Below are 22,297 nucleotides of genomic sequence, written 5' to 3'. Positions count from 1 at the left end.
TCGAGTCGAGCGTAGCGAGACGAGCAGCGAAGTCCTAGCCCACACGCCCGACTCGAGCGAAGCGAGAGGAGCCATGGGGTCTGGGGCGGAGCCCCAGCCGGCGGAGCCAAGCCCCGACCCCTAAATCCAGTCCCCATCCAGCCCAAACCAGTGAACCCAGTCGTTCCCGGATGTCACAGCCGGGTCGCGTGACCCGGAAGGAGATGTTGGTGGCGCGCCGTCGGCAGTTTGCCACAGATGCGGTCCATGCCGTCTCGGAGGTGGTATTAGGGTTGGAGTCGGTTGATGAATATAAGTCCGTAGGATCGTTGTTGGTTTGGGACCACCACAGCTTTACCTCACGACGTTTCTCTTGAGCCGGGAAGAAAATTTGATTTGATCTCTGGTGATATTTGCCTTTTGAACTGGTGATTTGCATTTTAGATCCTCGTTATTGTACGACAACACAGACCGTTTTTCTGTTTAGTGTTTCCAGATTGTTCCTTGTATTTCTTCAGGTGATTACAGCTTATAAGTGTCTTCAAAATGTCTACCAGTGCTCGTAGAAGATTGATGCGGGATTTCAAGGTATGTATGAACTGAGATGGTTATTAGCAGCTTCAGTAGACTAGGGTAATGCCGTTCCACCAGCGAAAACTATTACCAAGATGACTAAAGCCCCTGATCAGCCAGATCAATATTTGGCAGTATGCCGTAAGCAGAGTAGTTGTCGTATACTTCTACTGCTCATTTGCTAAAGTGATCTATCTGTCGAAGTGCCAGGTTATCGTCAGATAGGAACTGGGTAGCCAAGCTCGGTACTGGATACTCGGTGTTATCTAAGCAGGTCTGGATCTATGTTGTGGATCGGCTGCGGCACAGGTATTACCGCTGTGGTTATGGACTGTGGCAATGCCATACCATAGTGATGGTGGATCAGTTGACCGGATCTAGATCTTACTACTATGGGATACTGGTATCTGCTTAATATTTGTGGAAGAGGTAAAATCCGAGATGAGGCAAAATACTGACTAACATGTTTAGCGCATGCAACAGGACCCCCTGGCGGAGTGTCTGCCTCACCCGTCACAGATAATGTCATGACGTGGAACGCTGTCATCATCGGCCCCACTGATACTCCATTTGAGGACGGCACTTTCAGACTGGTGCTGCAGTTCGACGAGCAATACCCTAACAAACCCCCTGCCGTACGATTTGTGTCGGAAATGTTCCACCCTAACGTCTACGCTTCGGGTGAGCTCTGTCTCGATATCCTTCAAAACAGATGGAGTCCTACATATGACGTTGCTGCCATCCTTACATCGATTCAAAGGTAAGTGTTGAGAAGGGGAGGTGATGCCTCCGGCGGCTGGGGCTCCGCCCCAGACCCCGTGGCTCCTGCTTCGCAGGAGTGGATGGGACCGTGTGGGAAGAGTGGTTGAACTAACATGTGTAGTCTTTTGAATGACCCGAACACTTCGAGTCCTGCCAATGTAGAAGCGGCTAATCTTTACAGAGACCACCGTAGTCAGTACTCTAAAAGGGTGCGCCAGACGGTAGAGACCAGCTGGAACGAGATCTAAGTCCGCCGGCTGGTGGTGGTGACAATAGACCGGATTTGCTGCTCAGTGATGAATCCTGACAGCGGATTTGGTGCAATCTGCATATTCTTTTGTGTTGGGAGGTGATTTTAGCTCCGCGTTGTGGAATGGCATTGGAGTCAATGTTCCGTTTAGTCCTTGTTTTATCTTTTTTTTCCCTTGATTTTTCTGTTGTTGCTGTAGTGCCCATAGTTTCGAATAATATTTATTTAGGTAGCAACCGTTGTCCCCAATAATGCTCGCGAAGCGAGCACAACGGGGTCTGGGGCAGCGCCCCAGCCGCCGGAGGCAGTCCCGACCCCAGTGAGATCGCATATTATCTAACAATCTATTTCCTAGCAGTCAAGGTTCTATTGGAAGTGTGGTAGGCTCGAGGAGAGGAGCACTGACCTTTCTAGAAGGGTTTTCGGGGACGGTGATGTATCCGCGAGACTCCATGAGTCGGAACTGGAGAGCACGCAGCAGGTTATATACGACAGTGAGCACGGGAGTCTTGATATTCAACTCTTTGGCAGTTCGTAGAGGGTTTCCTAGAATTGCCTCTACTTCAATAGGATTGCCCTTATCAACGTCCACCTGCATTGATGGTTTATAGTAGAACCCGTCGTCCGATTCGAGCATGATCTTATCAATGCCCTTATCAAGTGGTTCTCCTAGTGCTGTCTCGGCAATCGTTATGATTTCGGCCATGGCTGGGTAGATAAGTGCATGATCCAGCTGAGAAAGATATGCCCGACCAGTGTCGACTTGGGTAAGTGCACAGATGGTGTTGATCGTAGAATTGTATACCAGTTTTCTCCAGCGGGCTCGTTTCAAGTCTGGATAATAGGTACAGTTTTTACAGGCCACAGAATAAAGATCAACAAACTTCTTGGCCTCTGCCTCAAGTTGATCCTTACTGTGTTTACTATCAGTGGTCTCAGAGCTATAATAGCCGACTCCCAGCTTATCGTGTTCAAACTGCACAATTTTACCACCATAATTGGTGGATCCAATCATTGATACTCCCGATAGCACAACATTAGCAGGAAATGCCTCAGATACTGATTTTTCAATGTCAATTCCATTTTGAATCAAGACAATGATGGTCTTTGCATCCTGTACAGCGGGTCTTATCAGATCCTCGGTCTTAAAAATTTCAGGTAATACCTTGGTACAAACGACAATATAATCATAAGGTCGGCCATTGGCAACATTAACAGCCTCCTGAACAGTTTTAACCACCCGGGTTGGTCTCCAGCCTGTTAAATTACCATAATCAATCGACTCGATAGTGAACCCCTTCTCTACTACAATGTCGTAATCACTCCTGATAACCGAAGTCACCTCGACCTGGTGCGACTGTTCCAATGCCAGTGAAGCAATGGTGCCTACACCACCAGAACCTACCAGCAAAACTTGAACCTTTGTCGTATCAACCATTTTTGAGAAGTTGTCGACTCTCTTTCCCGCCAGCCCGCCCAATATATCAGTCGATGATCGGCACTCCTAGCCATTTAGCCGCTATCGGTATCGCCATGCATACACTGGAAATCTGTTATCGGACCCTACTATGATGTGATACATTCTTAAGAGGGTTTAAGAATTGACTGGGTGGGAAGTGCGATGCCTCCGGCGGCTGGGGCGCTGCCCCAGACCCCGTTGTGTTCGCTTCGCGAGCGATTTAGGGTGAAAGCAGTTTCCAACTAGGGATCCGTGTATCCGGTCCCTGCATGGGGAACTGCAGAATCCAACTCTTATAATCACGACTTTACTTGCGGGGGCCACGAACTTCTGTTCACTTCAGTAGACGCCATTTATTCATGCTTTGTTGAAATGAGCCTGCTTTCCACTACCACAGTGATTCTCGTGAAGTCGAAGCATCTGACCCGTCCACTGTGATCACCTGAACCAACCTCCGTATCCGAGCTACCAGGCCCTCAATTTCTCAACACCCGTCCGGATTCCTAGCATTCTATCTCTCGAATAGGCATCGCATACCATCCTATGTAATTATTCCATTATGAGAAATTCACAGAACTACCGGCTACCGGAGTTCGCACGTTTGAACTTTCTGCCTCCGGCGACTGGGGCTTCCCCCCAAACCCCCTGGTTTCTCTCGCTACACTCGAGTTGCTAGATGGAGAGACCTTATTTCGTCATATTTCCTGCTATATGGGGTAGTCCTAAGAGGCTAAACACACAGTGTATATCATGTGAAGGATTTTCTAGATGTTTCTCCACAGCTGCTGATAGGTTTTATTACTTGTTGCTTATAGCGTTTCCTCAATATATGAAACAAGTTTATTGAAGCCCTTCTCAAACTATTCCATCCAAAGCCATTAATCTATGAGTGGGCAATATCAGCTGATAGTCCTGATATAAATCACCACAGGTCCAAGCTTGTCCCTTTTGGATAGTGATGGCTTTTGCGCCAACTACCTATTCAGTGATAAAGGTGCACAGTACCCATGTCCTTCTAGAGTAAGCATTTCACAAATAAATCCCAATCTCTGGAAGAGCATCAATAGTAATAAGTATTACAATAATAATATTATTATTAGGTACAAGAGACAATGCAAAAGACAATAATAGTAAAAAGAGTGGTCGTGAAGTTCAATCAATCAGTGATGCAGTTACTATTGGCCAGTCTAGCTCCTGTCCGTGAATACGTGCTTGCCAAACTGTAGGAGGCGAGGGATACTTCCATCAATACCGGGAATCCTATTAGAGCTGTGAAGTGAGTCCCAGATGCCATGTCATGGTAGGATGGTACTGCTAAAATTCCATTGGTCAGGGTCTCAAGTCCGGAATGCTCATCGTCCGTCCATAGAAATTGTAAGCCTTGAAATCCAATTCCAAAATGTCGCTAAGGAAGCGCCGCAATTGGAAGGATTCAAGAATGTCCAGGAGTAGACTGGCAAGGAGCCAGATCTACCGTAGTCGAACTGTCTAAATCGTCGTCTACTCGCGGTGTGCGAGGCGACAGATGAAGTGAACAACAAGGGACAATGAGCGAGTAGTGAGACTTGAGACCAGAAACCAATGAATAGCAGCGCTTTTCGGTTGGGACTCGGGATGCCGCCAACTGAAGATCGCTAATCCGAAGGGAGGAGTACCAAATGTGAAACCATGACAAGGGAGCCTCTGAAGATCAATTTGAATCCATTTGTCAACTATCAAATAACAAGATAGTCTCACCATGAACTAATAGCCTTTACCAGTATTGGTCTCTCGAGAAATAGGAATGGCAAACAAGGCAATAATAAAAGCCTAGAATCAAGCTAGACTGACCAGGTAATCGCACATCATGAAAGGAGAACTTAACAACGAGTAGACACTGATCTGCCCGGTCCAGGGACCACCGCAGATTGAACGAAATTGAGGAATCTCGCTCCATACTTCGAAGGGTGAACAACGTCAATAGCGGAGCTTCCAAAGATTAGTGATTTGGAAATGGTCTCCGCTTTCTTGCGCCAACTAAAGGGGCAAAGGGTATCAATCATACCAATGACAGGTTGTTGTTGACAAGTACGAGTGTCACTCTGAAGTCCTACCAACAATGAATAATCCATGATGTTGTGTCGCTTCAAGAAATCGACATCCTTCGAGACTTGAACCATTAACTTGTCTCGGTCCTCTTGACTCATGGAGATAGCCTCATCTTTGTCAGTCCAGTCAAGATCCTTGAACACTACACGACCACGATTGTCTTTTCTAGCTCCAGCACGTCGGTCATGGGTAGATCCCTTGAGGTCGTAAATCAATTGAGTTTCCTTCTGAAGCAAATTCTTCATAATGACAAAGTGAGTCTTCTTTCCACCAGCAACAAGGGTGTAGTTTCCAAGATAGAAAGGGAGCTGAGAACTGGGGTGGGCCTTGACATGATTGTAGTAGTCGGCCAAAAATTCCGCATTAGCAATGACGTTGTGCTCTTTGCGTTTGATGGTCTTAATAATGTACTTGCCATCAGGTGTAAACAAGAAATCGGATCCAGATTTGCCGGGAGATTTAGTCTTGGTCAAGTCAGACTGTAAAACAAACGAGTTCAAAAACTCATGACAGTCAATTCCGCAAAGGGTGCGGATGCTCTGATAAATAATAGGCGAATAGGCCTTAATAATGGCACCACCATCAAGTCTGTATTTCTTGTTCTCCATAGTGAGGTTCTCATGGCTACTAAGGGGAGTAGCATAGACGGCAGTTTGAATCCCATTAAACATGAGAGTGGATTTCGTAATAGGGGAAGCGTGACCAGTAAAAGAAGTCAGCTTTGCCTTGGCTCTTGTCAACAACAATGGTGTTTTAGACTTGTCAACTTCCTCAATGACCAAATCGTCAGAGGGAGTTTGAGCAATGGGCTTAGATAGAGCCAATGGAGCTGTCTTGGGAAGCTCGAACTCTGAGTCAGCTTGAAGGCCACCAGAAACAATCAATTGTGGCAAGTTCTTGTACAAGGTTGCAACGGCAATAATCTCAGCAACGAGGCTGTCAATAGAGGGATTGCTAGTAGGGATGTCAGCAATAGCGCAAGGAGTCTCAGCCACCTTGGCAGGAGTGATTTCCTCAGATTCAGCCAAATCGCTGCGAGGGGTCTCCAAAGGCAACTCAACCAATGTAACTTCGCCATGGGACTCAGGAGTAGAGTCATTCTCATAAATTTCAATAGGGAAACCAGATAGAGCCCAAGAGGCAGCAGGAGCATACCAGGTTGCCTCGGTGTCTTCCTCGGACCAGGCAGTTTCAATTTGGCGGGTGGTAAAGGCAGCCTCGTCTCCAGTCTCAAAAGACCACTCAGAGGAGTTGTCATCATCATTGTCAATGGGAGCAGAGCTAATGTTACTCGACTCTTCACAATAAGCTTGTTCAGAAACAATATCAACGGGTTTCCAAATGGTGGGTTCATTGAGGGTCTCATCAGATCCAACCGAGACACCAGAGTCATCGGGGGAACATTCAAGGATCAAAACCTTGTGATAAGCAAAAGCAGAACGTCTGGCAGGACGACGGCTCTCTAGTTGTGCACAAGCACCATACTTGGGAACAGAGACACCGCAATGGACGTCACTCAAAACAGGACGACGAGGGACCTTGTGTGTTCCATTAGAAGGACAATAATCACCGTTGGTAAAGAAAAATGCACCCATTTTATCAATTAAAATGGGCAACAGTAAAACAGTAGTAGAAAATTAGTGTTGAAAGCGCTGGTTAAAAATTCACAGAACAAAAATAAAGCGTAAGAACAGCTGTAGTTTTATTCTGAGGAGAAAAAAAGAAGAAGAGAAGAAAAAAGACCATTGCAGCGGATTTCCTTTCATATATATACACGGGGCTCTAAAGATTATGTTGATGTCTGCACCGACCACATAATCTTGGTTCACGGACTCTGTGGGCTGCAGCCTGCAGCCTGCAACCTGCAGGCTGGGAGTATCCACACCCGCTGGGCAACCGCTGGAGACCAGCAGCAATCTAATTGAAGTATCTGAACACTGGAGCAGCCGAGATATCAAGTGTTCAGCTGTATTTAGAGTTCAATAGCCTGGTTTGCATCTAATTATAACAGTACAAGTTAGTTCCCTCTAAATCGAAATTTACTCCGTACGGCAATGTCGGGGGTATATCTCATCGCTGCCAAGCCGATCCGCCCCATATGCAAGATAATGGGCTGGCAGCTCCGGGGTATGCATGCGGGTTCGGGGGCAATGGGGTGGCCAGGCGGCCTCCGGCGGCTGGGGCTCCGCCCCAGACCCCGTAGCTCGCTTCGCTCGTTACGCTGGGCTGACCCGCCGGCTACCTGTGGCTTGCAGCTGGGAGCGTAAAAAGCGCCATGCTTGGGAGAATCCGAGAGTGAAGGTTTAGCTCAAACCTTAAGTTGTTTAGCAGGTTTTTGAGCCCTAAGATCGTTGTACAGTACACAACAGCAGTTTCTACCAACTTCAATGGGGCAATTGAGCTAATGGTGAGACTGACACTATCACTGTCACTGGGATAATCATATTTGCCTGATCCTGAGCGAGCCTCCGACACTAGGGCTTTCTCTCAAACCCACTAGCTCGTGCTCCCCTCAAGAACTCAAACGGTAAGGGACGCAGGTTTCACTGGACCCCCGACGTACGACTCGAGCGCAGCGAGAGGAGCTAGCGGGGTCTGGGGCGGAGCCCCAGCCGCCGGAGGCACAATCCCAGTACGAGTAGAATTAATATATTTAGCGTGAGAGGTTAGTTAAGAGAAGATGCGATGTTCTTGAGTTGAGCGAGAACTGCGGACTTGGCAGTACCACCGGTGGCAGTACGACGCTCGACAGAGGTCTCGAAGTTGAAGACATTGACGACGTCGGCATCGAAACGAGCGTCGATTTGCTTGTACTGCTCGAGAGTGAGTTGGTCGATGCCTGAAAGTCCGAGCTTTTCGGAAGTGGCAACAGCCTCGCCAGAAATGTGGTGGGTCTCTCTGAAGGGGACGCCCTTGCGGACAAGGTAGTCAGCCAAGTCGGTGGCGAGCATGTCCATGGTCAGAGCAGCTCTCATTTTAGCAGCGTCAACAGATAAAGTGGAGATGACGCCGGTAGCAATGGAGAGTGAGTGGCTGACAGTGGTCAGACAGTCGAACAAGGGCTCCTTGTCTTCTTGCAAGTCCTTGTTATAGGTTGAGGGGGTAGCCTTGAGTGACATCATGAATCCAGCCAATTGACCAAACACACGACCACTCTTACCACGAAGAAGCTCCAAACTGTCGGGGTTCTTCTTTTGAGGCATCAAACTGGATCCAGTAGAGTAAGCGTCGGCAAGCTTGATAAAACCAAACTCAGCAGTCGAGTAAATGATCAGATCCTCAGAGAACTTCGACAAATGGTTCAACACCAAAGAACCCCAGAACAAGGTCTCGACAACGAAATCTCTATCAGCAACAGCAGTCAAAGAGTTTCCAATAACAGACTCGAAACCCAGGTTGTCGGCAATGTACTCACGGTCAACTCCGTAAGGGTGACCAGCCAAAGCACCGGCTCCAAGAGGCGATCTGTTGACCCGTTTGATGACCTGGTCAAGACGTTCTAAATCATTGGCCAAATATGTGGCATGAGAACTCAACCAGTGCGACCAACGAATGGGTTGAGCTCTTTGCAAATGAGTGTAACCAGGCATGAGAATGTCCATCTCCTTCTCAGCACGAGAAACAAACACCTTGATAAGACCCACCAAAATAGCACGGATCTTGGCAAGTTCTTCACGAACATACAATCTCATATCAGTAGCGACCTGGTCATTACGAGAACGACCAGTGTGAACCTTACCAGAAATATCACGGCCAATGAGCTCGCCCAATCTTCTCTCATTTGCAGTATGGATATCCTCATCACCAGGCTTCTCAACAAACTTTCCCTCAGCCCATTCAGCCTCTACGAGCTTCAATCCTCGGTGGATCTCAGACAATTCGTGATCGTTAAGAAGGCCCACCTTGTGAAGAGCCGAAGTATAAACACGAGTGCCCTCCAAATCGGCAACATACATCTTCTTATCATAGGGCAAAGAAGCGTTGTACAGCTCCATCAAAGGATCGGTGCCGCCAGTGAAACGACCACCCCACAATTTCAACTCTGCTGGTTGCTCGCTGCTCATTTTATACTATCCTTAACTACTTTCCAACCGCTGTATACACTAAACTTGGTCCACAGATGATGCTGTATATTACGATCCGTCGCTATCTCTCGCTCCTCGATCTTTAAAGACTCACGCACCTGCCATCGCTTATCTTTTTCACACATCCTAGCCCTGAAAAATTCCAGGGTCCACTCCTAACCCAGACGTCCAGGGCCGTATTTCCGTGGGAACTGTTGCCTCCGGCGGCTGGGGCTCCGCCCCAGACCCCGTGGCTCCTCTCGCTTCGCTCGAGTCGTTACGTTTTGGTCCCGGAGTATTCTCCTGCGAAGCAGGAGCAACGGGGTCTGGGGCGGAGCCCCAGCCGCCGGAGGCACACAGGGGATCCAGACGTGGACTCCAGAGCCCCTGTTTCTGTATAAATTGGTCCTCCAGGACCGATTGCCTCGTTGGATGAGTTTTTTAGTGGCCATTGGCCATGTTTTGGGTGATGGAGACTGTTTCGCGGACCGAGCTGCCGCCGGTCGGATGTCTGTATAGAAGGGGTATTTGTATGAGCCGTACTGGCGACAGATATTCGAACTTCGTGAACTTCATGGTGTTTTACCGGATCACACGCCATGGCTATAGAACTGTCGTGGCCCATATTGGGTGTGATTGTAAGTGGTTGATTACACCGGATTGTATTTTTCATCATCGTGGAGAGATCAATGGAACTGGGGAAGGCTGGTTCAGTTTCCGGAGGACCCAGATCATTGTCCCTGTAGGGGCGGTTACTAACAGGTGAGACAGATCCCGTCGATACTTATCGCGTTTGGCGGCTATGGGACTTATTTTTTTGTGCTGCTACCTCGCCATGAGTCGCATTGGCAGCTGATATGGTTCCAGTTTTCCCTGGTTATGACGTGGCTGTCATATTATCTGGCAATTATGACCTCGCCAGGAAGCCCAACATCGGATTTCAAGCCGCTTCCTGGTGAATGGACCAGGTGGTGTATCAAGTGCAATGGTTATAAGCCCGAAAGAACTCATCATTGTAGACAGTGTAAGAAATGTGTCTTGAAGATGGACCACCATTGTCCTTGGACTTATAACTGCGTGGGTCATGCCAATATGCCTCACTTTGTGAGGTTCCTAGCTTGGGTGCTCATATCGGCTAGTTACGCATTCTATCATGTATGGGCTAGAGGCTTCTTTTTGTACTCTAAGCGGCATCTTCCTCTATCAACTTATGATGTGACTAAAACCGAGATTGCATTTACTATTGTATTGATCCCAGTGGTTTCATTTGTCTTGTTCTCAGTTGGCTTGCTGTCCATCCGTGTCGCATGGAACATGGTCGAGGGTCAGACTCAAATTGAAACATGGGAGGTCGAACGTATTGAAACTCTCGTTCGCAGAAAACTGGTGCAAAATGTCGAATTTCCGTATGATTTAGATCCGTGGACTAATGTAGCTAATGCCATGGGCGGTAATAATCCGCTGGCATGGATGTGGCCGTTTGGTGGGCCTGTTGGTGATGGTATGCATTTTGAGAAAAATGAGGCCGCTGATGACGGCTCTGTTTGGCCACCTGACCATCGAGACCAGGGTCCTCCTCGTTCTGGGTCTGCTGGAGCGTCATCCTCGCCGTCCGGGGATATCGGTATAAGGACAGCGGCTCCACGAGGACACTATCCCAGAACACTGGGGTACATGCGCCACCGTGGTAATGGTGAGTATGCCGAAGACGATGGAGACGATGGCTATGACAGTGATTCCGAAGACGAAGAAGTCGAACGTCTTCCTGAAGAGAACGATTTTTACAAGCGCGATCAGTGGATGAACTTTGAGGGCGAGTCCATCGCCGATTTCGGTGTCGACGTCGATACTGAGAGCTAGGTCCATGCGACCTGTTACATATTACATTTATTTATTACTCTTTCGTCACTTTTGTGGTTGATTTTTGCCTCCGGCGGCTGGGGCGCTGCCCCAGACCCCGTGGTGCTCGCTTCGCGAGCTGCTGTGACAGTGGACTAGTGACGGATGAACTTGGATTCGGACTGCTAGGACCATGGAGTCTGTTCATCAGATTAGGAGTTTGAGATATTAAAAACTCTATTAATATTAATTAATTACATTAAAAAAAGACAATCTAATAGTTTTACCCAAACGCCAAAACAAAGTCAAAATTTAAGAGGGTGGCAAACGTGCTGCAACTCTCAACAAAAATAAATAGTGTCATTAAGTAGGTCAACTGTCAGTGGGTCTGTACCAGGCTTGTAGGTTCCTTGCTGGTGCCAGGGTTGTCCAATTGTTGAGTAGTGTGGTGCCCAAGATGGTGCAACTGTCCAGTTGAATAGTTCAAAGAGTTCAGGATTTGCATCAAGATCCATGGCATTGATTGTCGCAGCCTGTATCAGTAGCTACTTGTCTCATGTTCCATTACCAACCCTAAAAGGCAGCAAGGAGCGCCACTAAAGGACCAATGGAAGAATGGACAATGGATGAGACCTGCTCCTAGTCGCCGGTCGGGCGGCGCCTGAATTTGGAGCTGGTCGACATCACGTAGCTCCTAACAGTCGAACGAGTTTTCTGAACCACTGGGAATGATCCTAGATCCTGGGTCCCAAATCACTAAATGGGAAGACAGTCGCACCAAAAGGGCCTGGAACCAAATGTCATGGCCACTGGAACGTAAAAGGAACCAAACAAGACATGTACAGATGGATGCTGACAATAACCAGGTTACATTGACATGTAATCAATCTCTCGGGTGAAGAGATTGAAATTGGAGTCCGATTCTGTCTTGACCGAAGTAATCAGACCCTCGCCGGATGTTGACGGCAAAATGTTGGCAAACTTGAAACAAGGTTTACCATTGACATCACCAAAAACTAGTTTATAGCCAAAGGCTGAATGATGCTTCAGGAACTTGAGATCCCGAAATAATGTCTTCTTGTCACGAGGGGTGACATGACTGGTTCTGAAGTGTTGACCAGCTGATACCTGGGAATTACCAGAGACGTCGTGATAGAGGTTGATATCCTCACGGTTGAATTGCATGTAAAATGCGTTGACCATGTCGGATTCGTTAAATGGTAGACTCTCAAGAGACAAATAGTGGGATCCAACACGGTACAGACCAATGTAATTGGTAAGATCGGTCTTGTGTCTGCTCAGGTGGTGGCTGAGATCTGTAGCCATGGCATTCAGTGCCTGTACCTCGGAGTAATAAAGAGAGTGGAGAGCAAACTTGCCATCAGATGAATAAATAATGGTTTGGTTGTCATCAATAACGAACTGATTCCAGTTGGGGAGTTGGACTCCTAATGACTTTCTGATAGAAGCAAATGCTTTTTCATTGAAAGATTGGAATGAGAGGTTGTCGATGTTATCGAGAGCCAGCTGCTGCAAGTCTTGTTCAGTAAGCTTGGGCTCGTCATCTTCTGCCTTGAAAAACTTGGACAGAAATCTTCTAAGAAGAGAAGGAGAAGTGGTGGGGTTGGCCTGTGTGCCTTCAGACAGGACACTGAGGAGGTCGGACCAAGAATGAGGAACAACGTGGCAATCTTCCATGTTTGACTGTTGATTGTGCTCATAAGAATAAAACTCGGGAGCAGTAGGGGTGTCAACGGTGAGTGTAGCAGAAGTATCAATGCTTGAACGGGGCTCCTCTTCAATAGTATCCTCATCCAAGAGGTTAAAGGCTCTGCACTTGACTGGTTTAACTTGAGGAACCTTTGACTTATGACAGTTCTTCTTAATAGATTTAAACAGCTTCTTGCCAATAGAAAGTACATTCAACTGTTTAGAAAGCTGCTTCCAAGACTTGTGGCAGTCAATGGGAGTTTGGCGTCCAGTAGTATTGGGAATCAAAGTAGTGGGTACAATAGTATCATTCACAACACCAGGAACCAAAGTAATAGGACCACAAGACTTAACAAATGAACCGTTCAATGAGGACATAAAAGCAGAAGATGAATCCATGTCTTTAAACTCACGAGGCAAGCCAGAGACCACTGAAGTAGCAGTGGGTTTAACTTGGGCACGGGACGACCAACCAATAGAAGCACACCCAGCTTTCTTAACAGAAAGAGAAGCTAGTCTACTCATGGCAGGTAAATAATGATCACACAGTAATAAAAATAATCGAAAATTGTAGCGCTGTTTAACAATGACAAAAAAATACTCACAGCAAAAGAAGAACTTTTTTTTGAATGGTAAAAGAAGAAGAGGAAAAAGACGAGCGAAAGCAGCCATGGCCTCCCACTGTATATATAGACCTCATCCCATAAGTTATGGGTCTGTGGGCGTGAAGCAGCATAACCAGCTGCACCCCAGCTTACCTGCATGCATACAGCTTCCTTGGAGGCACCTCAGCAGACACCCAGTCTGTACCGCTGAGTGTGACAAAATTCAAGTATCAATCCGTTCAAGATACCCTTTAAGCTATTAGCCCCACGTTATTTAGAGATCGAAGGCGATGGGCCGTGCTTGCCCCGAAAGGAGACCCTCGCCCCGATCGTATCGTAGATGCTTACTCGGTATGGAAATGTCAGGGGTACCGCCGTCCCACATAGTCGCCCATCGCCTGCCCATCACCTGTCAAGCCCAACAGGCCCCACATGCACGATAAATACGCTGCCCGTGCTCCAAATTACGCATGCATGTTTGTTTACATGTGGGTAGTCTGGGCAGCCCCGGCCCATAACACCCCCATATCGGCCCAAATCTGGGCCCGTCTTTCATACAGGCACTTGGCTGGAGCCGCCAGAGCTGCAGATGCAGCATTGGACCTAATTAGACCTGTATCTATAATCTAGCGACTGCAATTGCACTTGGACCACTCGGGTTCAGGGGGAACTTGAATCAGCGATTGGTGAGTGTGCCTCCGGCGGCTGGGGCTCTGCCCCAGACCCCGTGGCTCCTCTCGCTCCGCTCGAGTCGAACCGCTCGGTGCCAGGAAACTCCTGCGAAGAAGGAGCTACGGGATCTGGGGCAGAGCCCAAGCTGCCGGAGTCTGTCTCACGGCCACTGTTCCCAACAGCTGGGCCCCAGAAAACTCCTGCGAAGCAGGAGCTACGGGGTCTGGGGCGGAGCCCCAGCCGCCGGAGGCTGGGCCCGATTCCAGTGGTTGAGGGAGGGAACTGGTAGTATACATAGTTTTGAGTTATTTACGAAAGATCATTAATACAAAGAAAACAAAAACGACAAATAGATATAAGTTAGGCAGATTAACCGCTCATTTCAACGTCTCCGTCAGCAGCTTTGGGAGGCTGCTGGTCAGCGTCTCCAGCAGGATTGGTGGTTGACGTTGGGGCAGAAGAGGGGGATGAAGTTTCGGTGGCAGCTGCGGCAGATGCTTCTTGCTCGCCAGCAGAAGGTTCAGGCTTGGAATCGTTCTCAGATTTAACTTCAGATGAAGCATCCAGCTTCGGTTTGGGTTCGTCATCGGTCGTGAGCTTGGACTCAGGTGCAACTACTTCGGACTTTTCCGAGCTGGGTTCGCCGGCAGCTGGTTCAGAGGTGGTGTCGTCAGCAGCTTTCACTCCGTTGGATGTGGTCTCCACTTCCATAGCATCAGCAGGAGCTTCGAGAGGCTTGGCTTCATCAACTGTGGTCTCACCAGTGGGGACAACAGCAGCTTCGGTTTGGTTGGTTTGTTCATCGCTGGTACCGTTGGCAGTAGCCTCGGGCTCAACAGCAACCACGGGAGCCTCCCACTTTTCAAAAGCTTCGGGTCCTTGCTCTTCCCAAATCTTGAATCGATCCTCAGTGTTCTTGATATCCGTCTCACTGAGTCCCGATTTCCATCCATCTGGACCATCAATGATGCTCGACCAACGGTTTTTTCTGCCTTCAAGCACAGCAGGGGTTCTCAAAACTGAATTGTCTACACCGGGTCTGGTGAAGAAATCTACCGTGCCTGCTTCGAAAAACAGCTTGTACGTGTTCATACAAACACGGGCCATGAGTCCTTGCTCGATGATCACAAATGGATAATTTTCGTCAACCAGCTCGATCATTGATCGGTACAGCAGTGGTGCCTTGATTCTGTCTAGAGCGACTCCCTCAGTGGGCACGCTCATCATATAAGATGTCAAGTAATAGTTCCACTTGTCTTCTGCCTTTTTGATGTCTCTCATGGTCAAGTCGTAGTTGCCAAGGAACTGGAATCCAATCCGCTTCTCTTCATCGTTCCAGTCAATACGGAATAAACTCTCATCGGATCCGATAATCTTCTTGACTTGCATTCTGTAAGCAATTTGTTTCTTAATGTCACTAAGTGGCTCGACCCGGTCAGCTTGGAACAGAACCAAAACATCAGACGACTTTTGGTCGCCAACAATGGCATGGACATGTTTAACAAGTGCCTGCACAATCTTATCTATCGTGTAGAACTTGTAAGCCCTGTTTCTATAAGCTTGTCTAATAGCCTCTTCGAACCACTGGTGTTCGACCTCGCCCTCAATCAATCGTTCAGACAACGAAAGCAGCTGGCCATAGCAATCTTTACTATCAAAGCGGAGTCCCATATCGGCCAGTTTGGTGTCGTACAGACCAAGGTCATTGGCAAAATCAACATTAAAACTGTTAGCAATCTCCTCCGATACAAGTGATTCGTACCCCTTGACTTCTTCCAGTCGATCATACAAAATTTGTAAAATACGAACAAACACGTAAATAGTGGTGTTCGCAAACAGATTAAACACCTCTCTCTTCTGGTTGTCATTCTTGGCGCCGAGTTCAGGCGATGGAGAAGTTTGAGCATGCTTCAACCAAGCATCTTCAGAATCGCCGAATCGTGGGATGTTAGTATTTTCAGCACCAGTTGTGTCTTCAGCACTGGGAACTGGAGTTTCAGCAGGGCTGTCCGTCTCAGTATCCAGTTCCACTTCGGCAGAAGGTGACAGATCAGCTCTACCGTTGAATCGAGACTTTTTAAGAACATCTCGCAATAAATCTCCTGAAGGCTCTCTAGCACGTTTCTTCGAACCACCAGCGCCAGTGCTGCCATTACTAACAGCTCCAGCAGCAGTAGCAGCAGCACCACCATCAGTTTTAGATTCGTCTTCAGCTTCAGGAGAAGAAGACTTGCGGCCCTCATTCTCGGGGAACCTCTCAGAAATCAGATTAGGAGGGAGCGAGAAGAAAAGCTCCAAGAAAGACCGGAAGAAAGCTTCCATACGTTCTCTGTCATTGCTTGAATAAGAGCCACCGTGCTCCAAAAAGCTCAATACAAGACGTAAAATGTCAAGAAGAACGTCATTATCAGCCATTTTGAAAACTAATTGTGACTTTGGTAAGGGCAGAGCAGGGTTCTTACGTTTGGAGTTCTGTTCAGCCTTGACAGTAGTAATTTCAGATACAAGACTTCTGGTAGTAAGAAGTTTTTTATCAGTTTGTTTAAACGTCAAACCAATATGATCCAGTGACTTGTAAAAGATCTTTTGCTCAGTTTCACGCCACACTTTGTTCCATTCACGGTGAGCACGTTTCCATTCCTCGTCCTTCTGTTTCAACCGACGCAACACAATAGGCACCGCAACAGCAGGATTCTCATGAAGAGCTTCAATGACCTCGAGTCCCTTTTCCTTGTCATAAATCTTGCGAATGATCTTTTGATAAATGGTCGAGTCAGTTCCTAATTTAGGTTGCAACTTGAAGATTGCCTTTTCCTCATTAGTCAAATTAGCAATACGGTTAGCAATAGTCTCCAAAGTTTGAATGGTACGGAGGTTAGATCCGATATAATAATCGTATTCATGTCGTTCCTCTTCTACTCGATACAAAATCTCTTCGTACTGATTCTTACGGTGAGATACAAATCCAGAGTCTTCTGAAGCCCAAGTAGGGTGAACAACCCACTCGTCATTCAAAACCTCCCAACACATCTCATCTCGACCCGAACATGGCATCAAAGTCTCACTCTTGGGAAGCAATCTATATGATGGACCATATGACCGACACAAGGACAGGTCCAGATTGTGCTTCTTATGAACAATGTTCTCAATGTGCAACGGTTTTCCTTCATATTTGACAAATCGCTTGAACCAGTCCATGAGCTCTTTATTGTTACCAATAAATCCATCGACCCGCTCAACAAGAACATTTTTATCAATAATCTTCTGGGTGAACAAATTGATGATTTTCAAGAACTCGTTATAAGTTTGCTTATTACCAATAAACTTCTTGACCTTGTCGAAAAAGGCGATTTCATCATGAAGACCGCCAGACCGCGATGGGGGAGGTAATGGTTCGGGAATTGCTGGTACTAAAGTGGGACTCGGCTCGCGAATCATCATATTACCACCAGCTCCTTTACCTTTACCACCACGGCCGGTACCGGCAATGGTAGGACCACCCGATCTCAAACTAGACACAGGAACTCCATTATTCGAGTCAATGTTATAACCGCCATACTGTTGAGATATGGCCTGTTGTTGCTGCTGCATTTGAAGCTGTTGCTGCTGTTGTTGTTGCTGTTGCTGGTAAGCCTGTTCAGCGTTTGTAGCGCCTCCCTTTTTCTTCTTACCACCAGGACCAATACCAGCATCTCTGCCAATTGCAGCAGCTGGGCCACCAGCACCAATAGACCCAGGAGGAGCAAAATTACCCACTGGAGGTAATCTCATAGCCTCCTGGCCACCAGCACCTGGGCCCATTTGTCCTTGAGGCTGAGAGGTATCAGGAAGGAACTGTTTGAAATCCTCCAACAAATCAGGAGCTTCCTTAAATAACAAAGTGACTTGAGTGTAAACCTCAGCAATGCGCAACTGCTCGCGTTGATAAGTCTGCAAGATCTCCAAAAAGTTCTTGTAAATCTCAGGTTGAGATGCAAATCTGTTCTTGATCTTGTTCACGTAGTTAATAGCATGGTTGAACTCGACTGGACCACCTCCCTGTCTTCTTTGTTGCTCCGTCATCATCGGAGGACGCCCGCCATTCGCAGCGGCATGCAATTCTGACATGGCACCGTTGCTATTAAACGGTTGAGTCTGAGGATCTGGGGGACCCATTGGATGCTGCTGTTGTTGCTGTTGCTGTTGCTGTTGTTGCTGCTGTTGTTGTTGTTGCTGCTGCTGCTGTTGTTGTTGTTGCTGTTGTTCAGCCAAGTAACCTGGATACTGAGGTTGCTGCTGACCAGGCTGCTGAGGTGGTTGTTGTGGTTGCTGCAACTGAGGAGGCAGTCCTCCAGCACCGCCTGGACCCAATTCAGTCACAGATGGCACTCTCTGGTACTGAGGATGAGGTCCCTGAGGCTGCTGGCCTGGAACCCCAGGTGGCTGAACCTGCTGTTGCTCCAAAACCTGAACCTGTCCAGGACCCTGTAACTGCGGTTGACCTGCCACAGGAGGAAGACCTTGACCAGGACCCTGAGGAGGACCACCCCACCTTCCATCTCCCGGATACGGGATAGTAGGCTCACCATCGGGTCTGCTGGTAGTACCCATGGGCGTCGTAACACGAATCGGGTTAGGATCCATAGGATCCATCGAGCACTCGATACGGTACCCGGGCGGCAAAAACGTGTTAAACCCCTGAATCAAATTCGGGTGGCCACGGAACAAACTCGACACCCTGTCGATAACCCCAGGGGTATCAATACTGCAAAGTTAGTAAACTATTTCTGGACCGGGGACTGTGCCTCCGGCGGCTGGGGCGCTGCCCCAGACCCCGCTGTGCTCCGCTTCGCGGAGCTGCTGGGACCGTCGACATCCGACTCGAGCGCAGCGAGAGGAGCCGGGGGGTCTGGGGCGCAGCCCCAGCCGCCGGAGGCATTCCCGGGCACTTACCTGTGGCTCTTGAAGTCCTTCATGATATCCAGGAAGTGGTTATACACGTCCGGCTGGTTCTGGAATTGGACTTTGACCTGGTCGAGGTACGACAAAGCGTCCTTGACATTCAAAGGGCGGTACGCCGCGGCCTCGGCGATTTGCTGGGCCGACTGGATTGGGCTTGGTTGGAGGACTTGAGCTGCCGAGGGAGGAAGTCCTGCCGACTGCTGTTGTTGCTGGTGTTGCTGGTTGGGTGATGTTGGAGGGATTTGTGGCTGGCCAAGACCACCAGGAGCAGGTCCTGTTTGAGATGCTGTTTGAGATGGAGGTGGTGGGCCATGTCCGCCGGGCGGACCCTGCGCCGCAGTGCCTGCGGCGGCTCCGCCAAGTTGAGCCAGCGAACTCAATCCAGAGGCCTGTGAGGGTGGAGGAGGCACTGTTTGGAGTTGAGGGCTCTGTTGAGGAGGTAAAGGACCCACAGACGAGGTTCCTGGACCAGATGATGGTTGTTGTTGCTGCTGTTGAGCCAAAGCCGCGGTTGGACCGACTGGAGGAGATCGGTTGGACTGAGAAGCAGGTGGAGGAGGACCTCCAGCACCGCTGAGCGACTGAATTGAGAGCATGTTATGAGATTGCGAGGGTGGAGGAGGTGGTGGTGGAGGTGGTGGAGACGGGTGACCAGGCATTTGACGCTGTTGTTGGCCGGGTTGTTGTTGTGGACCTGGTGGGCCTGGCTGACCTGGCTGTTGACCCGGCTGTTGCTGCTGAGGCTGCGAATGGCCATTTCCAGGTTGTCCCTGGGGCTGCTGCTGACCACCTGGACCCTGATTTTGTAACGAATGAGGTCCTGCTCCACCCTGGCCTGGACTTGGCTGATGCTGGTGCTGGTGTGGGTGTACACCCCCTGGCGAGGTGCTCCGTGGAGGTGGACCCCCAGGACCACCACTCAACCCCGAAATCGACGGCAACGACGAGTAATACGGCCTTCCTTGGCCTGGAACTGCGATTCTTGTTAGTTTTAGGGCTCCTTAGGGGTTCTTGGGGGGTGGTGACCGTGCCTCCGGCGGCTGGGGCGCTGCCCCAGACCCCGTTGTGCTCGCTTCGCGAGCTTACTTGGGACCAGCCGGTTCTGAAATTGGTTGGATATGTGCCTCCGGCGGCTGGGGCGCTGCCCCAGACCCCGTAGTGCTCGCTTCGCGAGCTTACTGGGGTACAAGGTCGCAACTTCAGGCACGTAGGAGCTTTAGCGAAGCGAATGGCGGTCATTGGAATCAAATCCAAGTTGTGGGAGCAATGTGACAGACTCCTCGAGCACATTTGTTTCCATTGCTGGTGTCACTTACGAGATGATCCAGCTCCATTAAGTGAAGCAGGTGGTGGCAGAACAGGGTGACCTCCTTGTGGGGTTCTGTCATTCAGTTAGTAAATATCCTGAGAATGATGACAAATTATTGGTATAATTAAAATGCCATTAAAAAACAAAACTCGTCAAAACAGTGGCACCACTGTTCTACTGGCTACTATTTTCCAGCTGATGCTGATGCTGATGCCGATGCTGATGCCGATACTGCTGCTGTGACTGGTGTGACCGCTAATAATGTCTCACAAATGAGTGTGTCTCACGATACCATCAAACCATTCAACCATTAGCATCTACGAAACTTGAGTCTCATACACACTGGATCCGTGAACAAAACACTCAAAACTCAACCATTCCTAGCAGCAGTCGCTTCATCCAGACCGTCGCTCGCTGGCACTTCCCCAGCCACGGCAACAGCACCCCACTAACAACCCCAGTCCCCACGCCGCTCGCGAAGCGAGCACAACGGGGTCTGGGGCAACGCCCCAGCCGCCGGAGGCACACACCCCCCAGCCAAAAAACTTACACAAACGTCTGGTGATGGCGGTTAGCATCGGGAGGAGGAGGCGGTTGCGAGCCGTCCTGCTGTGAATGGATGTTCCATTCCTGGCCCGACATTTTCTAGAGATTTCAGAAATCCTGTTCTTCGTTGCAAACTTGATTTGTGGTGATAGATTTATATTCCGACTGGTTTGATTGTATTCACGGGTGACCGTTTTTTTCACTTGTGTCAGAATCCCAGGTCGAAAGTGAAATGCGACTGGCAGCACGGTTTTTCGTCACCGGCGCTCAATCACGGGTTGGATGAGAGACGTGATTTGCTGCTGGTGGATCGAGAACTCGGCCTCAAACAAATAAGCTTGGGTTTCTGGGTACACCGGCAATTGCTTAATCAAAAACCGATGGTGGTGAAGTTGCAGTGGTAAACAAAAAGTCGACTGTGTCGCTCTCAGACAAGCGCATTCACCACTCTCGATACTCTCAGGGCCAGGGTTCTGCCATCTCCCGCTGCGTTGCACGGCTGGTCCCGGCTGCCGCTGTCGGCACCCAACAGGCGCGTCATCGGCTCCAAGTGGGCCGCGGAGCTGAGATGCAGGGTCCGGGGAATGCCTCCGGCGGCTGGGGCTCCGCCCCAGACCCTGGTTGCTCCTCTCGCTGCGCTCGAGTCGGGGCGTCGACGGGCCCAGCCGTCTCCTGCTGAGCAGGAGCTACGGGGTCTGCGGTAGAGCCCCAGCCGCTGGAGGTACATGCCACTTTCAGGGTTGATTGCTGCCTGTCGGGTTCAGAATTGAGAGTTGGCAGACAGTTCAGGCGATTCAAGTGTGGAATCATTGGCTGGATATCAATCATCAATGGTTAAATAAATAATAACCAACTGTAAAACAAATTATATGGTGGATAGATAGCCATCCGATAGTGATACTTGGCAATGTGAATAATATGTTCATATAGGACAGTAGTATGGCTATCCCGTGAGAGCTACTCAAATCGACCCCCAAAGTCTCTTGGAGTTTTCAGCTCAGAGAACAGAGCTGAAATTAGTGACGGACTGGAAGATCCTCTTGACCAACAAACGAATCTTGACCATAAAATTCACAGGCTTCTGTCAACTGAGCTGTCAGCCTGGCGTGAGACCCGGTACAAGCATAACATGCTTTAAGAGTGCCATCTGGCAGCAGCTGCATTACCGAATACAGTCAGAGCTTCACGAGTCTGAAATACTTCACACCTGATCAGACAGACGGCGGCTGAGGTAACACACAAACAGACAAAATGAACGCCCCAGACCGTTTCGAGTTATTCATTCTGCCCGATGGCGTCTCCAAGTAAGTACCCTGTAAACCCATTTCTCTCCCTGCTATTTTCAGATGGCTCTGTCTTCACCTTTAGCAACCCCATTCACCCGCATCTCATCCAACATCAGCCACTTTTACCAAGTGGTTCTGGTCCAAACTCCTCAAATTTGCTGTCCACTACCCTACACCGCGGCCCCCACGCGCTGCTTGCGAAGCAAGCACAACG

General features: G+C 48.9%; 6 protein-coding genes across 6 annotated transcripts; 1 reads left to right on the top strand and 5 right to left on the bottom strand.

Annotated features, from left to right (window-relative positions):
- Positions 1 to 1,922: 1,922 nt before the first annotated feature.
- On the bottom strand, positions 1,923 to 3,002 carry AWJ20_4049 (uncharacterized protein; the record flags this gene model as incomplete). Its single annotated transcript, XM_018881099.1, has 1 exon — positions 1,923 to 3,002. One exon carries the CDS (start codon positions 3,000 to 3,002, stop codon positions 1,923 to 1,925), a length of 1,080 nt encoding a protein of 359 aa, XP_018733723.1.
- A 1,880-nt stretch (positions 3,003 to 4,882) lies between these two features.
- On the bottom strand, positions 4,883 to 6,706 carry MSS4 (1-phosphatidylinositol-4-phosphate 5-kinase; the record flags this gene model as incomplete). Its single annotated transcript, XM_018881098.1, has 1 exon — positions 4,883 to 6,706. One exon carries the CDS (start codon positions 6,704 to 6,706, stop codon positions 4,883 to 4,885), a length of 1,824 nt encoding a protein of 607 aa, XP_018733722.1.
- Positions 6,707 to 7,777: 1,071 nt separating this feature from the next.
- Positions 7,778 to 9,175, bottom strand: ARG4 (argininosuccinate lyase ARG4; the record flags this gene model as incomplete). Its single annotated transcript, XM_018881097.1, has 1 exon — positions 7,778 to 9,175. The coding sequence occupies one exon, from the start codon at positions 9,173 to 9,175 to the stop codon at positions 7,778 to 7,780; it is 1,398 nt and encodes a 465-aa protein (XP_018733721.1).
- A 909-nt stretch (positions 9,176 to 10,084) lies between these two features.
- PFA4 (Pfa4p) lies at positions 10,085 to 11,035 on the top strand (the record flags this gene model as incomplete). Its single annotated transcript, XM_018881096.1, has 1 exon — positions 10,085 to 11,035. The coding sequence occupies one exon, from the start codon at positions 10,085 to 10,087 to the stop codon at positions 11,033 to 11,035; it is 951 nt and encodes a 316-aa protein (XP_018733720.1).
- Positions 11,036 to 14,370: 3,335 nt separating this feature from the next.
- On the bottom strand, positions 14,371 to 18,624 carry SIN3 (transcriptional regulator SIN3; the record flags this gene model as incomplete). The annotated part of the gene is made up of 1 exon (XM_018881095.1): positions 14,371 to 18,624. The coding sequence occupies one exon, from the start codon at positions 18,622 to 18,624 to the stop codon at positions 14,371 to 14,373; it is 4,254 nt and encodes a 1,417-aa protein (XP_018733719.1).
- A 305-nt stretch (positions 18,625 to 18,929) lies between these two features.
- SIN3 (transcriptional regulator SIN3) lies at positions 18,930 to 19,601 on the bottom strand (the record flags this gene model as incomplete). Its single annotated transcript, XM_018881094.1, has 1 exon — positions 18,930 to 19,601. The coding sequence occupies one exon, from the start codon at positions 19,599 to 19,601 to the stop codon at positions 18,930 to 18,932; it is 672 nt and encodes a 223-aa protein (XP_018733718.1).
- Positions 19,602 to 22,297: the final 2,696 nt, after the last annotated feature.

Source organism: Sugiyamaella lignohabitans, chromosome C (assembly GCF_001640025.1).
Source record: "Sugiyamaella lignohabitans strain CBS 10342 chromosome C, complete sequence".
Lineage (NCBI taxonomy): Eukaryota > Fungi > Ascomycota > Dipodascomycetes > Dipodascales > Trichomonascaceae > Sugiyamaella > Sugiyamaella lignohabitans.
Note: the sequence above shows the minus strand (reverse complement) of the source record. Positions and strands in the feature narration are given on the sequence as shown.